Source organism: Magnolia sinica, chromosome 19 (genome assembly GCF_029962835.1).
Source record: "Magnolia sinica isolate HGM2019 chromosome 19, MsV1, whole genome shotgun sequence".
NCBI lineage: Eukaryota > Viridiplantae > Streptophyta > Magnoliopsida > Magnoliales > Magnoliaceae > Magnolia > Magnolia sinica.
In genome coordinates this window covers 20277849-20296758 of record NC_080591.1, presented here as the reverse complement: position 1 = coordinate 20296758, position 18910 = coordinate 20277849, and the positions used below count along the sequence as shown (strand labels likewise).

The following is an 18910-nucleotide window of genomic DNA, read 5'->3' as shown; positions in this document are numbered from 1 at the left end:
CTTGACTGTCCAAATTAGGTATGAGACTAGTTTGGATAAAAGTCCCTTGTGATGGACCCTATAGCCTGCGATACTACGTACTATCATCCCAACTTCACACTCCAGCATGATCATTCCATTCGCACCGCATATCGTATTACATCCACGACATATGGCATTTTAGGTTACTATATTTCTGCATTTATATGACCTAGATAAGGCTGATAGTATTCGTAGCTCTCTCGAATTGCATATTTCATTGCATCCTCGGCCTCTGATATCTGGATCATTATGTTTCCGCATTACATAGCCGATTTACATTACTTTCTCAGTATATGACATTGACTTGCTATGTTTTTTCATCGCATATCTTAGATGAGGTTGATGATATTCTTATGGACTTGCAGTATTTCCATTTACTCTGATATCGTATGATTCATGCTAGTAAATTTCGATATTGTATGATTAAGGCATTGTATTGAATACTTGACACTCATCTTATGCACACACTTACACCACCATCTAAGCTTTCTATAAGCTTATGCACGATAGATGCGTGCAGGTAATGATAGGACGCAGTCGAGCTAGGGCAGGAACGTGCGGCAGAGCTTTTGGAGATTTTATTATATGCATGTATTTCCTTTTCAGTATTGTACTCAAATGATTATATTAGTGGATATGTGGTGATGATGTTGCTCTTATGATTTGGGTATACTTGTAGTTATGCTTCTTATGAGACAAATTCATGTTAAAAAAAATCCTCCTTATAGGATCCTAGGATCGGAATCTGGTGTATGAGCGCTAGAAGCCGAGAATGGGGTACTACGGAGGTTACCGGCACCGGATTCGGCGATCGAAAAATTTATGGGCCCGGTTTTCGAGTTTGGGGCGTGACAATTATATTGCTATCCTAGATCTAGATCTGTATGATTCCACAGCACAAATCCCCAACAAGTAGTATCAGAGCAATCGTTGGGGCACAGATATGAATCTGCGGGATAAACATCAATGGGAAGCACTAGGTATGAGATTGAGAAGTACTCAAGGAAAGATAATTTTGAGTTATGGAAGATCAAGATGATTAGTTCCTCAATCAAGCAAGGCGAAGATGGTACTCTTGAGGAGCGAAAGTCTACTATGACTAATGATGAATGGAATACTCTTGATAAGAAGGCTTTATCATTAATTCGTTTATGTCTCACGGATGAGGTTCTCTACAATGTCATGAGGGAGAAAACTATGGTTAAGTTATGGGCAAAGTTAGAGGATGTATATGTAAAAAAATCCTCTGAAAATTGCCTGTACTTGAAGCAGCAGTAGTATAACTTCAAGATGGAAGAGGGTGGAGATATGAAGGCTCACATCAGCAACTTTAATAAGTTGAATATGGAAGAAGTGATGAAAGATGAGGAACATGCATATATGTTATTGAATTCTCTTCCGGCGTCTTATGAGTCATTCAAGGACACAATGTGATCTATGAATAAAACCCTGAGTGTCGACAATGTTATCTCAACCTTTCAAGGGAAGGCTATGAAAAACCTTAACGTCGACATGGGGATATCTTCTGATGCACTGCTTATAAGGGGTAGGAATTCTGAACAAGGTACAAGTTCTTCTGGTTTTAGGTTCAAATCCAAGGGCAAGGCAAAGGAAAGGTAAAGTGCTGGAATTGTGGGATGGAAGGACATGTGAAGAAGGATTATACATATCCTAAATCTAATAGAGAAGATTCTGAGGCTTCGTACAGGCAGGCCAATGCTGCCACGTCAGGTGGATCGAGTGGATGTGATGTTAATGTTTTGTCTGTGTCTACGATCAGACGGTCATACGATGATCGTAAGGACGAGTGGATTCTAGACACAGGGGCATCTTTTCACATGACTCCTCATCGGAGTTGGTTCACCAGTTACATGGAGTGTGCTGGTGGACAGGTGTTTATGGGCAATGGCTTTGCCTGTAATGTTGTAGTTGTTGGTTTAGTGCACATCAAGATGGTTAATGGGGTGGAGCATACCTTGACTAATGTCAGGCACGTTCCTGATTTGAAGAAGAATCTGATTTCTCTTGGTGTACTTGAGGCAATGGGCTGCAAGTTCACAGGTATTGATGGTGCTCTTAAGGTATCTAAGGGGGCATAGGTAATCATGAAAGCGCAATGACTCGGTAACATGTACAGGTTGATCGGGAGCACTTTAAAAGGTGGAGCTGCTGTGGCTGTAGTGGATTTCACTTCTGTACGTGTGTGGCATGCTAGGCATGGCCACATAAGCGGGCAGGGCAGAAAGGTTGTGACACGCAGATAGGGATACAGAGCAGGTGGAGCAGCCACCTGTGAGAAGAATCACACGGCATAATCGCAGGACATCGGCGAGGTACATGGATGACTCCAATATCATGGGGATTGATCTTCTATTCAGAAGGCTCTAGATGAGCCTTGTGCTAAGAAGTGGAAGGTGACTATGGGCGATGTGATGGACTCGCTATACCAGATCGACATATGAGATCTGGTGGAGCTTCCAGTAGGCTAGAAAGTGGTTGGATGCAGGTGGATCTTCAATAGGATACAACATAGATACAGATCAATGTTGGATGCGAAGGGTTATGTTCAGAGAGAAAGGATCGGCTTCTTAAAGAAGCAGGTGTTATTAAATCCGTGATTGGCGCTAATTGGCCAATGTGATCTTAAGCGGGAAGGATGGATGTGAAGTCTACACTTCTGTAAGGAAAATTAAAAAAGTAGATCTACATGAAGCAACCAGAGTGGTTCAAAGTTAAAGAGGCTGAGAAAAAATTTGCTCGAGGTTGTGGTACGACCTATCGCCTAGGTAGTGGTAAAAAGTTTAATTCCTTCATGGTGGGTTAGGTATTGTATGTTGATGACATGTAGATCACCAATTATGACATGTCTGATATCAGTATACTGAAGACTCGATTAAGTCGAACATTCAGGATGAAGGGTCGGGGGGCTGCAAAGATGGTTCTCAGCATTAAGACTGGAAGAGGAGTAGGCTTTGGTTATCTCAGGTAGAATACCTTGGGTAGGTATTTATCAAGGATGTGATGGACCAGGGAAAGCCAGAGAGCATTCCCTACGCGTCTCTCCTCAAAGTTTTCCTCAGGACATGTCCCAAAATAGATGAGGAAAAGAAGGATATATCTCATGAGCCTTATTTGAATGCGGTTGGCAGTGTATGCCATGGTCTACATTAGACTAGTTATTTCACAGGCTATCAGTGTTGTGAGCAAGTACCCCGGTAAGTAATATTGGGTAGCGGTGAGATGGTAAGAAGACTACGTCTTTCCTTTTGAGAAGACAGGAGCAAATTTGGTTGAGCACATGGATTTTGATCCGACGGACATCCTCTCCTAGATCATTCCTGTAGAGAAGTTCAAGGTCTGTGCAACTTCTCTAGGCTTGGCAATGGCGAAAAAGGAGGACGAAATGTGCACGAGAAGCTATGATGTGATGCAGAGATAAGAGAAGAGGTCAAGAAGCTACACGATTGAAGATTGAAGATTGAAGACATGGTAGAGATTGTTATAAACAGATGTCTTAAATTTATAATTTTTCTAGGCTGCTCGACCGATCGAGGGCCTGGCTCGACCAATTGAGGGTCCACTCGACCGGTCAATGCCCACTCGACTCGAAGTCCAGAGGCTATTGATTTTGCTATTCCGTGCTGCTTGACCAGTCGAGGGGTTTGCTCGACTAGTTGAGGGTTCGCTTGACCGGTCGAGGCCCTCCTTCAACTAGTTGAGGGTTATGCAGATTCTACGCTGATTCTATGCAGACTGTGTAAATTTGAGGCAATTTCGCAAAGGTGTGAAAGGGGAGTTTCCTAAACTATAAATAGGGGTCCCTAGGGCTATTCTAGGGCATGATAAGGCTTTCAAAAGGGATTCTAAGGGTTCCTAAAAGGGTTTTAGGGTTTCTAAAGGGTGTATGAAGGGTGAGATTAGAGGTTGATCGAATCGGGTAAGTACTTTCTCTTTGTAATTTCTTTTCATATTGGATTTCTATCGCCTTGTGTTGTGGTTTGGATTGCTATCCTAGATCTGGATCTGTGTGATTCCGTAGCACAAATCCCCAACAAATCTTAACAACATGCATCTTAGAGTTATCAAATTTTACTCTGTTTCTTACCATCCAAATTTCCTTGAAAATGAATGCGGGGATGAGACATTTGAGAAGGGACAAAGATTTAGAAACAGGAGAGGATACCCACCAACGGATGGCTGTTGATGTGGCCGAGGAGGGCCGAATGGGCTAAACATTGAAGGCTCTGTTGAAAAAATTCCAGATTTGAGTTATTGTGCTACTAAAAATAAATAGGTGGTTGATTGATTCTCAGTTTAGAAGGGATGGAGGGAGGCAGCAAACACATTTTGAAGCTAGCTAGATGCCTTTCTTCTAAACGAAAGCTTCAATGGGGTTAGCACTTTGGAGAAGTTTCTAGGTTAGGAGGGAGATTTTGGAGGGAAGTTTAGCATGCCATACCCACTTCACCCAAACTTTTTGGTCAACCCTCTGTCTGATCGTCTGCCAAGCCAAACCCACCGAAAGTTCCCCACTGAAGGAGTCTAACCAAATACATTTATCTTCTGTTGGAGCGGTACAAAAGCCCTCCTTAGTAACATGGTTGATCAGAGACTTCAGGCCAATAGCCTATGCAACTGCATTATGAAGATTTTCTCTAAGATTATGGCATCTAGGCTGGCCCACATTCTCCCAACTCTAATCTCCAAAGAGCAAGGGGTTTTTGTTAAAGGAAGATCGATAGCTGAAAACATCTCAATAGCAAGAGAGATAGCCCACAAGATTGATTGAAAAGTTTATGGGGGCAACTTGATCATCAAATTAGATATGAAAAGGCTTATGACCGTCTCGAATGGAACTTTATCTCTCAAGTGCTTCAGAAATTCAGGTTTAATCTCCAATGGATTGCTCAGCTACAGCGTTGTCGAAAAGATGTCTGGTTTTCTATTCTTATTAATGGCATAAGCTTTGGCTTTTTTAAAGCTTACAGAGGCTTAAGGCAGGGAGACCCTCTTTCGCCATCCATCTTCATCATTGCAGCAGAAGTATTTAGCAGGGGCATTTCCAATCTATTCTCTTCTGGAAGCTGTCAATCATTCAATCTTCCTCAAAATTGTCCCAGAATTACACACGTGTTTTTTGCTGATGATGCTATTCTATTTCTTAATGACAGGCAATCTAACGTGCGTTATCTTCTCATATTTGTTCATGAATATGAATATGCTTTAGGCCAAACGGTTAACGCATCTAAAACCACCTTCATTTCTCTGAAGAAAACATCCAGAAGAAAATCCTAAAGACTGAGCAACCTTACAAGCTTCAAACAAGCTTACTTTCCAACTACATACTTGGGAGTCCCCCTCACCAAAGGAAAAATCAGAAGTCCGCTCCTACAGCTACTCGTCTAGAAGATTGCCAATAAAATTGAAGGCTGGAAAGCTAAACTTCTCAACCTGGTTACGAAATTGGTTCTAATCAAACACGTTCTAACTAGCATACCCATTCATTTACTGTCTGCTATTAACATTCCTAAATCTGTTAGTAAATCTCTGGAAAGTGATTTTTACAAATTTCTTTTGGGGCAGCTCGGATGAAGGCAACAAGAGGCATTAGGTCAAATGGTCGAAACTATGTCTTCCAATCCAAGAAGGAGGATTGGGAATCAAGAGCATAAATGAAGTTATGCGAGCGCTCAGAATCAAAATGGATTGGAATTTGCTGCAGGGCAAGTCTCTTTAGGCCAACTTCATCTCAGCCAAATACCTTTGGAAGCTCATTTCAAACAAAGGTGTGATAGGCTCGGTCACCTCTCCAGCCTGGAAGGAGCTCCTCAAAGCATTATCATTCACACTACTCCATTCCAGATGGCTCATAGGAGATGGCAACATCAGTTGCTGGAACCACAATTGGTCGGGCGGCAGTATACTTACAGGGGTTGTTGTGAGGCCTATTCCACATCACTTATTGAATGCCATGTTCAGCAACTTCAACCCACTTCTGGCAGATGGAAACTATCAGACATCCAGGACATCATCTCTCCAGCAGTAATGCAGACAATTTTAGCTTCAGAGGTGGCACTGTCAAACTGAACAGATAAGCTGATCTGGGACTTATCTTCATCAGGTACATTCACTCTTAAATATGCATGGAATGGTATCAAACAGCATCAACCCAAGATCCAATGGGCCAAGTGGATTTGGAATAACCTCCTTCCCCTGAAACTAGCGATCTTCGCCTGGAAAACTACTCATACGGCTGTTCTTATAGACCCAGCAGTGCAGAGATTTGGAGTCTATATGGTGTCGAAATGTGAATGTCGTAGACCTCCTCCCATGCTCCGACTGTCTTTGCCAAATCCAACCACCGGTGCTCAGTGTGGGGCAGGGATTCCGATTAATGTTCCAGCCTACTCTGATGTTGGTCCCCAGCGAAATCTACAAAATAGAGGCCTATAGCTCTGCCCCGAATTTGACCAAGCTTGTGGCACTGTGGAGAGTTTAGACCACATGCTTTGCCAAGGCAGAATAGCAGGGAAGGTCTAGAGGTACTTCAACCAGCTGTTTGACATCCCCTATATCCCCAACTAATCCATCCTTCAGCAAATCCAGCAATGGACTTCCATGGCAAGTCAAAAATCTCGTATCTCTATTTTAATCGGTCTCCTCCCTTGATTAATCATCTGGGAGATTTGGCTCAGCAGAAATGCCACCCATTTTGAGGGCCACAACATGTCTGAAAATCTCATCATCTCCAAGTTATTCCGCTAGCTGAGAGAGATCGAATCTACCATTTCAAATTTGGATAGGAATTCTATGGCTGAAAACATCATCCTTCAGACCCTGATGATCAAATGTTCTAATCCAGCTCCTGCAGGCAAACCTTTCATAGTCAGATGGACAAAACCTCCCAAAGATTGGTTGAAATTAAATATAGACGGATTGTCAAGAAGCAACCCAGGGGAAAGCAGTGGAGGAGGAGTATGCAGAGATCACTTTGGCAGATTCATTTTTGCCATCCACAGATATTATGGGACTGCCTCAAGCACGGTAGTAGAAGCTTAGGCCATGCTTGATGGTCTGAACATTTGCTCCAACCTGGGCCTTATTAACATCATAGTAGAAATTGATTCCAAAGTCATTGCGAAAGTAGCGGAGGATCCGCTTGCTTCCAATCCTTAGAACATCTGGTATACTTTGGGAGATATCCAGCACAAAAGGTGGAGCCTAAATCTAATATTCAATCACATCTTCCGCTAGGGGAACTTGGTAGCTGATGCGTTAGTAAGAATGGCAAGCGACGGGTGCCCAGATAGAATATTCAGGTGTAACTCTCACCTTCCATGGTTAGTTAGAGGAGTGCTAGTATTGGATAATGCAGGCCTAAGTGCCATTAGATGCCCTTGATGAGGGATCTATCTTCGTAGTTGCCCTTTCTTTTCCATGGCGGTTTGTCATTCCTCCTCCCCCTAGTCCCCTTCTTCTGGCGAGTGGCTGGTTTGTATATGGTTCAGCAGAGGATCTCTTTGAGGTTCTCTTTTATTTTAGTGTCAAGTTAAACTTGTGGAGATATGATAGGTTTGGTCCGCGGTCTTTTTGTTGGGACCCACCCGAATGTCTGTATATTTGATGATCAATGAAATTCTTATGGCATACGTCCACTTTTTATTTTTTTTTTAAAAAGTTACTTAAGATTAAAAAATAAAATAAAATAAAATTGGTTGATCACATGCTGAGGAAGGTGTTTAATCACATCAGGGACTGATTTCCAGCCATGAGGCCCGATCCAATATTTAACCAGCATTGAATGGGCAGCAACAGAAGAGGTTGGCTGTAGATTGAAGGTGCATAAGGGGCCTAGGCCCTTCCAGTCTTTGTCCCAGAAGGGGATGTCCCCTCTACCAATGAGCCATCTGGCATGTTTAATAACGGTTAAAACCTCTCTGTAGACCTGTTTCCAGAAGGGCGAAGGTGTTGTTGATAAGATGATTCTACCATCTGAATGTGAGTCCGTTAGGTACTTGGCTCACATGAATTTACACCAGCAACTCTGTTCACCTTTGAATTTGACCATCTAGTTGAACTTCAATCTGAACGCTTGAAGGACTGCTTTAAGATTCTTGATCCCCATACCCCCTTCAGATTTTAGGAGGGTCATCTTATTCCAGCTAAGCCAATGACATCTCTTCTTGGACCCCTCCCATCCCCAAAAGAAATCCGAGAAGGCCCTCTCCAGATCGGATAGGATACTTATCGGGACCACTGTAGCTGAGAGAAGTATCGATTGGTACACTCGATAGAACATGATTAATTAATGTCAATCTCCCAGCCAGAGAGATGATTCTGCTTTTACAACCTGAGATTTTTTGCTGAATTTTATCGACCAAGCTACGAAAGAATGCCCTCTTCGGTCTTCCATGGAAAATGGGGATACTGAGATAAGTGAATGGAGAAGCTACCTTGTGAAACCCAAGGATGTTACCGATCGATCTAGCACGAGTTTCCAATTGAATCGAAGGAGGAATGAAGAAGCTTTTGCCTTTATTGATTTTTTTACTCGAGGCCTTTTCATAGGCCTTGAGGAATTTGGTTATGGTCTTCAAATTACTATTGTTCCCATTTGCAAAGAGGATAGTATCATCTGCAAATAGGAGGTGAGTAAGGATGGGGCAGTTCTTCAAGTCTCAAAGGGTTGACAGGTGCCGCTAAGAATGAGCTTCTTAAAACCCCGGCTAAGAACTTCATTTGCTAGGATAAAGAGGCCCGGAGAGATAGGGTATTCCCTGGCGGAGCCCCCTTGTAGATTCGAAGAATCTCGACGATTCCTTGTTGATAAGAATAGAGAACTAGGAATTGAACTTACACTTTTGAACCAGGTCGATCTAATTCTTAGCAAAGCAGAACTTAGATAGAACCTTCTTCAGGGAGGACCAGCTCAGCCTATCGTTAGGCTTTTCCATTTAAAATTTCAAGATGATATAAAAAAAAGGTTGATAGGTTGGCTTTTATTGTAAAAGCATGTGATTTATGTGATGTAATTGAAAATTAATCTCTATATCATAGTCTCTTTGGGTGGATGAGCATGTTAGAATTATAAAAGGTTCCTACTGCTAGGTTGGTCCTCTTTATATTTTAATCCGATCCCTCACCAATGAGCCATTTGGATGGGTAACTATGCTTGCAAAAGCTTCGATTGATAGGCCAATCCTCTTTTGGATGTATAAAAATAAGTATACAAAAAAGTTCCCATTGACAAGTTAGATGCCATTTGAATGGGTGAGCACTCAGATGTAAGACCGTATCCTAGTCCATACTATTCCGTCGACTCTCGCGATCCTTTCCGTCGAAGTCTGGCAATCTGCGACGTATAATTAACGTTTGCGCGTGACTCTAAGTCTTATTCTATAGAATTGAGTTGGCTTAATCCGAGACTTGTACCATTGCGACCGCACCGTCGCCGCAGTTCTAACACCGCGTCTTACATACCGATCTGATACCCTGGCAGGGAGATGTGGGCCGACGTTTATTTCAAAGAAAACGCCATGTATTTACAATCCCAAGAGAATCTCTATAACATGTCCCATTAATCAATCAATCAATCCATCAATCAATCACCTCATGTCAAGTACAAAACAACCCATGCTTTCTTTCTCCACAAGTCAAGCAACCACCAAGTCAACTCTTTCTCACCCTCTCTCTTAAACAACCATACATGTCAAATACACATCACACATCACTCACCCTTTCACCCATCACACCCATCCCTCACTTCTCTTACAACCCTTTCTCTCTCTCTCTCATTTCTCAACACAACTCCCAAGCTAGTAAAAAAAATGCACTTCCATACATTCCAAGAGAGAAAAATGACTTTATGTGGCCCACTTTTTTCATCCCAAAAACCTTCATCCTAGCCATTCAACTCTCATCACCCTCCATCAAAGTGAGGCACAAGGAGACCGGTGTTCCAACGGATCGAGAAGATCGAATGGTGGGTGTTTTTATAGGCTAGATTGTCATGTTCTTATGATGGACCAAGTGAGGCCTACTGATCGATGGTATGGATCTCTCTTTGGACCCTAAGATGTGGTCGATGGCCCACCTTGATTATCAATGTCATTCCATGATGGGGCCATTCTCCATGGACCCCATCATGATGTTTACTTTCTAGTTTAAAAAGGGGTCATCTAAACCTTCTATTTCGGTGGGGAAAGGATCTCCACCATTGATTTTGATCGGTGAGCCCATATGAAATGGGACCCACTTGATGTATGTTATAGATTATGCAAGGGAGGGCCCATAGTGCCAGGGTCCCTCCATCATCACGTGTCTCTCTTTCTCTCTCTCTCTCTCTCCCTCTCTCCCTCTCTCTTTCATATTTTTGGTATGATGATGTGGCCGTGTGGCCCGCCCAGATGGACACCACCATAAGGCATGTATTTTTATCCAAGTTATCTATTGGTGGGGCCCACTTTATAAGCGTTGTATCCACACCACCCATCATTTGGTGGCCCACGTGTGCAACCCACTTGAAATGCACAACCATCTAGCATCCCTGGATGCTTGACGATTGATGGAAAACACAAATATTATCTTGGTGTAATGCATTTGAGGTGGGCCACTTGTGTAGGCCCCACCTTGATGCATGTTGTTAATCCATGCCGTCCATTCCATTCTCCAGATCATTTTACCCATTGAGTCGAAAAATGAAGCTGATCCGAGTATCTGGTGGGCCATAGCATAGAAAATAGTTATTTTCACCATTTAAATTCACCTTAACTTTTCTACACGCTGAAAGATGCCCAATATTGGGCTTGTTGGATTGGTTTTGGACTATAGAATTCATTCGGTGAGATGGATTCTTTTGATGTAGGCCCCACGCATGAAAAACCGCAAGATTTCACGATTTCAAAAAAAAAACAAATATGCAGCAGACGTTGCTGCTGCCAGAGGCACAGGCAGTGCCTGCGGCATGTAGCGGGTAGACGACAGTAGACCCATGGTTCAACTGTGGGCCCCACCATGATGTGTGTTTTGTATATCCACACCATCCATTTTGTAGGCCCTTAGGGCAGTAGGCTGCCCTCCAAAAATCAACCACATCTAAAGCTCAGGTGGCCCACATCATAGGAAATAGTGGGGTTGAACCGTCTGCCATTAAAACCCATTTTTGGGTTCACAGAAGTTTTAAATCAATATGAAATTTGTTTTTACTCTTCATTCAGGTCCACGTGACCTTATGAACGGATTAGATGGCTTATAAACATTATGGTGGGCCCCACGTGGGACCTACAATGATATATGTGTTTTGTTCCCACTGTCCAGCGGACGGTGGAGCCCACAGTGATGTATGTGTTCTATTCACACCGTCCATTACTGTAGACAATGGAACCCACCTAGATGTATGTGTTTTATCAATGCCATCCAACTGTTGGACGACTAGTGGACCCCACCAAAATGTGTGTGTTTTATATATGCTGTCTAGCCATTTTAGCTGGTTGCTGGATGGCAGGGGGACCCCTCCATGTGGTATATGTTTCATCCATGCAGTCCATCTATATGGGACCCACCCCAAATTTGGGCTGCACCTGTGATATATATATATGTGTGTGTGTGTGTGTGTGTGTGTGTGTGTGTGTGTGTATGTGTATGTATGTGTGTATATATATATTATATTATATTGTATATATTATATATATCATTTATATATTATATTATATAATGTATACATGATGGTAGGCCTTTATGGCACCCACCATGATGCTTGTGTTGCACGCAAACTGTCCAACCATTTTGAAAGCTCATTTTACAAGCTTGAGATTAAAAATAAGACAGATCTATAGTTCAAGTGGACCCCACCTTGGTATATATATAAGGCCCAAGTGATTAGGCCCATCTTGTCATATTTATGGCCTGTTGTTGAGGCCCACCTTGATGTGTATGAGGCCCACCTTGGTGTGAATGTAAGGACCATGTTATGAGGCCCATTATAATGTCTTTCAAAGGCCCATGGGATATGGCCCATTGCAATGTACATAAGGCCCATTGATGCGGCCCACTTGATTTATATAAGGCCCATATGATGTGGTTCATTTGATGAATCTAAGGCCCATGGGTCGAGGCCCAACGGGATGTCCTTAGGGTCCATTGCAATGTGTGATTCCCCCATGGTTTATGTAATGATATTTATGGCGGGCCATGCCTAGGGAACAATGATGGTTTGACGTCCACATTGTAAGTGCAATGTTGGTTAAATGTCCACATTGTAACTCTCCTTAGTGCCCATTGATAGGCCTATACTTGTTGATAATTCATCACTTTATAACATGCTTAGTATAGCTCCATGATTCATGCCCATACGCATCATATGTATGCTTGATATGAGGAATGTTTGATCATAGCATAAGCCGTTGGGCTGAAACATTTACAAGACTCCTTATGAGATGGAGTGCCCCACATGATCGCATGGTACGCGCAGGATTGCTGCATGATTGTACGGTATGACTCATGCATCTCGCATATGTGTGACTTGATTACTGCACGCCCTAGCGACATCAGAGTCGTGGCCTCCACAGGCACATCGTGGATGGTCGTATCGGATACCAGAAATACTGGCTCTAGCATTGTGGGCACTTAGGATGTCCTTGGGTAAAAATCTCAGAACCTTTTTGGTACCCGGAGATGCTTCAACGTCTAAACTGAGTGGATACCCAAGCACCCGAGTGTCGAATACTAGGAAGCGTTTCTCCCACTGTGTCATGGTCAGTTGGAAGGGGGTGTGGCCTTATCCGCCAGGGTGAGGGGGTTATAAGATAGGCTGAGTTTGACTAGCTTGTAAATGAGTCTGCTATCGACGAGCCGGGTAGGTATTGGCAGACTACTGGTCAGGTGGATAGTGTGGTCTCTTCCACTTGCTTGACTATGCAGTTAGGGAGGAGGCAGTCAGTGCGATGTGTATTAGACCCCGGTGATATCCAGAGAGGAACTGTACTGATGTGTATTTGATGAGGACTGACATGCTTGCTTTGCATTTCGTATATGACATTTGACTACATAGGCCTCGCATCGCATGGTCTTGGTATAACCGATAGCATTCATGTCTTGCATCACATAGCTTTGGTATAGCTAATAGAATTCATGGACTTACCGCGTATTTTCGCATTACTCTGATATTGTAAACTTGGCGCTTGCCTTGCACACACACTTACACAATCCTATAAGCTTTTGTAAGCTTATACACGACCATTGCGTGCAAGTGTCGTTGGATAGCAGCAGCGCTGAGGCAGGAGCGCGCATCTGATCATTTTGGAGTTTTTTTTATCACCCTATATTTTCCTTTACGCATTGTACTTAATGTTTTTGATATAGTAGATATGTGGTGATGTTGTTTTTGTGACTTGGTTATGCTCCATTAAAAAAATTCATACTGAAAATCCTCCTTTTAAGATCCCAGGATTGGAATCCAGCACATGAGTATCAGGATCCAAGAATGGGGCACTACGGAGGCTGTCGACACCGGATTTGGCGATTGGAAATTTTGTGAGCCTAGTTTCAGAGTTTGGGGTGTGACACAGATGTGTGTAAAAGGTTCCCATTTCTAGGCTTGATACCCTTTAGATGAGTAAGTATCATACAAAAGGTTCCTGTCGCCAAGCAAGTGTCCCTAAAATTTTTAAGAATATTATATATATATATATATATATATATTCTCATTATGGACTTATAAAAAATTAGATTAATCGAGTTAAAGAAATTACGAGAATTTTAGTAATTAATTGGATTGTGATGATATTGATATATTCCCCACATTGCATATATGTTTTCAAGAGAACAATTTATCATCCTCTTTTCATTGAAATCTCGATTACACTACAACAAAACTACCCTTAACCGACCGATGGGGCTACCCGGTGCCGGCAGCCAATTTTAACGGTTGTCAACAAATCCCTTTATATATATATATATATATATAGCCCTAGCCTAACCCTCTCAAATTGTGCTGACACTTCCTCTCTCTCTCTCTCTCTCTCTCTCTCTCTCTCTCTCCCTCCCTCCCTCCCTCCCTCTCGCGATCTCCCTTTCCCTCCCTGTCTCTACCGCTCCCTCTCCCTCTCCCTCTCGCGCGCTCTCCCTCTCTCTACCTCTCCTTCTCCGTCTCCGACCCTCTCCATATTCGGCCCTCTCCCTCCCTCTCTTTGCCTGCCTCTCTTTCTCTCTCAAAACCCTACTCCTCTCTCTCTTTCTATATCCTCGGCCCTCTATTACAACATCAGGTATCTGCCTCTCCGCTCGATCTACCACACAACAAGGAGCATTCTGCTGCAACATCAGGTATCTCTCTCTCTCTCTCTCTCTCTCTCTCTCTCTCTCTCTCCTTATCTATTCATATCAATTTGGGCATTTTTTGGCTTTTTTTATCCTTCAAGTAACATTGTCCTGTGTATTGGGAATATTTGAGTTTCGAATCCCTAATTAGGGATTTGTAGTGTCGATTCCATAATCGTAGATTAGTGTAGAGGTGTTGTCTAAGAGAAGAAGTCATGTATTAGAGGTCTTTTTGGGTTTAGGGCTTTGTGGATTTGTAATGTCGATTCCCTAATTGTGGATTTGCAGTGTCGATTCCCTAATTTTTTCGATTTGGGCTAATTTTATTTAGGGCTTTTTAGATTTAGGGCTTTGTCAATCTAGCTCGTGAACAATGGCCGTGGGATAGAGATGTGTATAGCCCTGACCTCCCTTTTTTTCTTTATTCTTTTCTCTCTCTCTCTCTTTTTTTTTCTTTTTTTTTAAAAAAAAAAAAATCCTTTTGTTGTTTGATCATTATTTTGGGCCATGTATTTGTGTTCGGCCTGTTGCTTAAAAAAAGAATATTATAGTTGGAGAGAAGGTGAATATGCTAGAACATATGCACTATATATAACTCATAATAGTCATAGACTGGAATATGCAATTGACAGGAATTATCATTTAAGAATTACTGTGTCATGTTCTTTTTTATGGTTATAATATATTATGCTCTTTTCTTTTTCTTCTTCTTCTTCTTTTTTTTGTTGATTTTGATTTTTCTGTAGCTGATTTGGATTTTTCAGGACATGGATGGATATAATTTGTGCTTGGATTTTGATTATTTTGTAGTTATCTGGATTTTTTTCTGCTTTTGTATCGCTTATTTTGATTTTTATTTTGGCTATGCATGCATCACACATCTAATTTTGGACAGTCTGGATTAGCAAATTGGGGTTTTTCATTTGGGATTGGGATTGGCAAACTACTCCCCCATCTGATTAGTGGTCTGCAATTGGCCAGCTGGTAAAAGAAAATCCACTAGATAGCCTGTTGTAATGGATGAGAGTTTCGGCCATCTGATTGTAATGGAGGAGATTTTCGGGGCATGGCCTGTTTGTGATGGGGCTGACCAGATGGATGTTGTGGATATTAGGACACGATTATACAAGTACTGTTGCCACAATAGGGAATTATTTGATACTCCAGCCACATATGACGCTTGATATGCATGCAGGCACTGTCTTTAAGGTACCATATTAAAATCAGGTTGGTTGAACAATCTGAAACTCTGATTCATTGACACACATTATTTGAAATAAGACCATTGGATATTTTTCATTTCTAATAAACCGTCCAATAAATGTCTAGCAATCTGTTCTTTCCCATGGTTTTTTCTCAAAACAAACATGCCCTTCCATAGTCGATTTCTTCCAGGGGAGCATTCTTCCAAGATCTTTCACCGCAACGTTAGTCTGTTTGATACCAAAAATGCAGGGCGTTAATTCCTTTGCTAAATACGGACTTATCAGCCTCTGCAATGTGATCTACAAGATATTCACCAACGTGATAGCGACCCGGCTGGCTGTGTTGCTCCCCAAGCTGATCTCTGTAAAGCAGGGGGCCTTCGTGAGGGGTTGGTCCATTGTGGAAAACATAGCGTTAGCTCAAGAACTGTTTAGAGACATCGGACGGAAGGTTCGTGGGGGGAATCTAGTGGTGAAGTTGCATATGGAGAAGGCTTATGATAGAGTGGATTGGCAGTTTCTCAAACAGGTATTTCTCAAGTTCGGGTTCGGCACTACCTGGGTTGATTTGGTGGAAGGGTGCTAGAACAACAGTTGGTTCTCAGCTCTTATAAATGGGGAGAGTTGTGGCTCCTTCAAGTCCAGCAGGGGTTTGAGATAGGGAGACTCTCTCCTTCTCTCTTCATCCTAGCAGCAGAAACATTCAGCAAGGGGTTGTCTAGGCTGGTATCAAATGGGCGCTGTCAAGTGTTCAAGCTGAAACAAGGACGTATGAATACCTCTCATCTGCTATATGTAGACGATACAGTTCTGTTCCTCAATGGGCCCAGGCAGTCCATTACAGCGATGACGTCTTTTATCTCCAAATACCAGGATGTCTCAGGCCAAAGAGTAAATCTTAGGAAAAGCTCATTTTTCTGCTCTCGCAAACTAACTACAGCTAGGATCAGAAGCATTAAACAGTCCCTTGGAATTAGTAAATCGGCCAGAAACTTCTCTTACTTGGGGGTCCCGCTAGTGAACAGGAGGATCAAATGTAGTCTGTTTGCTCCTCTAGTGAATAAGGTGGCTGCCAAAATCCAAGGATGGAATGCCAGGATCCTCTCTCAGGCTGGTAGATTGGCCTTAATTTCCTACGTTCTTAACGGCATCCCAATCCATAAATTGCCAGCCACGATCGTCTCCATTAAGGTCCTGGAAAATTTGGAAAGCATTTTTGCTGATTTCTTCTGGGGTTGGCACGACGGGGTGAAAAAACTTCATTAGAAAAAATGGAAAGACATCGCTTTGCCTAAGGAGGAGGGAGGGCTGGGTATCAGAAAACTGAAGGACCTAATGAAGGCACTTCACATGAAAATGGCATGGGGTATCAGATTCGGGAAAGAAGGCAGCATCTGGGCAAACTTCATGCGTTTCAAATACATGCGGACTGATGCAACAGGTACATCCCATCCCCTTGGTGCAAATGCCTTGCCGATTTAGAGAGTTTTAGTAGGACTTTTCCCCATCCTGGACAGAACGTCCAATGGGATGTGGGCCATGGGGACTGCAATATGTGGCAATGCAATTGGTTTGGACTGGACCTCTATCTACCCGCGCGTCCCTTCAAATCCCACAAGATTTGGTGGAGTTGAAAGTTTCAGATTTCATAGGGGAGGATGGACCTAAGGCGCAGGCCCCTATCGCCCTTCCAGGTTAGCTAAAGGACCAAATTATCTTAAGAGGTATCTGCACCTCGGATACTGAAGACTCCCCTTTTTGGTCGATTGACCCTGCAGGTAGATTCTCCGTTAAATCAGCTTGGGAAGTGGGGCAAGAGGCAGCCCAAAACATTCCCCGGGCGAAGAAGATGTGGCACCCAATCATTCCCCCAAAAATTTCAACGTTCTTGTGGAGGCTGCTAAAGGAAGTTGTGCCTATTGACATAGCCATCCAAAAGAAGGGGATCTACATCACCTCGAAGTGCGAGTGTTGCGAGGACAATTGGGTACCTTCTCCTAACAAGGAAACGTTAGGCCATCTCTTCTTATCAAGGCGATGTAGAAGAATCTGGCAGCTTATTTCAGTGTGTCCTTGACATCCCACCTCTCAGTTCGGGGCCGGTTAATATGGTGGTGGCAATGGGACCTCCCTCTCAGGCATACCCCCATTGCTCTCCGTTTAGCTCCCGCTTTCCTGTTGTAGGAGATTTGGAAGACCAGGAATAGAGCGAGATTCGAAGGCCAAGGCTTTTCCATCCAAGGAGTGTTCGCTAAAACCATATGGTGGCTGAATGTCTGTTTTCCTCACGTTCAGTGCCCTCTCCTCTGGTGGGAGACATCCTCCCAATCGTCTCTTATCCGTCATTGCCGTCAGGTTCCCCATCCATAAGACTTCCTCATTGTGAAATGAATCAAGCCGAATCAAGGTTGGAGCAAGTTAAACATTGATGGTTCAGCACTCTCTAATCCAGGTCCAGCTGGCGGGGGTGGCATATGTAGGGACCACAACGGTAATATGATTTTTGCATTTGTCAGCGGGTACGGATCTTCGACCAACAATGGAGCCAAAATCTGAGCAGTCTATGATGGTATGCGATTCTGTTTAGATCGTGGGATGGGAAACATTCACATCGAATCCGACTCTAAGTGGGTTGTGGACAGCCTGTTGGAGAAGTCCACCTGTGCCTGGAAATGGAAGTATTGGATATCCAGAATTAAGAGGATTAGTTTGAGAGGCTCTTTTCGGCTATCCCTTATTCCAAGGGAAACAAACAGGGTGGCAGACGGATTAGCCAAAGAAGGCAGCAGAAATCAGACCGACAGAATTTTCTCCAAAGTCTTGGTTCTCCCTCATCTTATTAAGGGTGTCCTCCTATTGGATAAAGCAGGATTATGTTCGCTAAGGAATGTTAAGGCTTCAGGTTAAGGGAAAGGAAGCACTGCTAAGAATCTTCCTCTGTTTCTGCGGGTATTCAGCGTCAGCCCTCGATTTTTCCTGTAATTTTTATTTTCCTGTGTTCAGCCTCTTATGATAGGCTTCCGTTCGGTCCTTTTTCTCTTTACGGGAACCTGAATTACTGTAAATGCTATAATGCTCTGTTTTGGATGCAATGAAAAGCTTCTTTAAATATTTATTTTTTTTAAATGCCCTTCCATGTTATTGGTTTTTTTTAATATAATGTATGATATGATTTTTTTTTAATCATCCAGCATCTGCATGATCACAAGCACATGGATTTGGGGTTATTGTAATAGTTTATAAACAAAGCAATTGAAAACACCATTGGTATCTCAAAGGCCTCTTCTCCTTTTATGTATTTAGGGGTTCCTATTGTGATTGGTAGAAAAAAATCTAGTGCTTTCCATTCACTGATGGAGAGAATCGAA

The 18910-nt window shown here is 42.8% G+C and overlaps 1 protein-coding gene across 1 annotated transcript; it reads left to right on the top strand.

Moving 5' to 3' along the window:
* Positions 1 to 15786: 15786 nt before the first annotated feature.
* On the top strand, positions 15787 to 16808 carry LOC131234544 (uncharacterized). The gene is made up of 2 exons (XM_058231482.1): positions 15787 to 16071; positions 16191 to 16808. The coding sequence occupies exons 1-2, from the start codon at positions 15787 to 15789 to the stop codon at positions 16806 to 16808; spliced, it is 903 nt and encodes a 300-aa protein (XP_058087465.1).
* Positions 16809 to 18910: the final 2102 nt, after the last annotated feature.

What these genes read in the sequence shown, in the direction of transcription:
- LOC131234544 (XM_058231482.1), top strand. Translation starts at nt 15,787, where the DNA reads ATGCAGGGCGTTAATTCCTTTGCTAAATACGGACTTATCAGCCTCTGC. An exon ending in ATTGGCAGTTTCTCAAACAG is followed by an intron (nt 16,072 to 16,190) that starts GTATTTCTCAAG and finishes CAAGTCCAGCAG; the next exon opens with GGGTTTGAGATAGGGAGACT.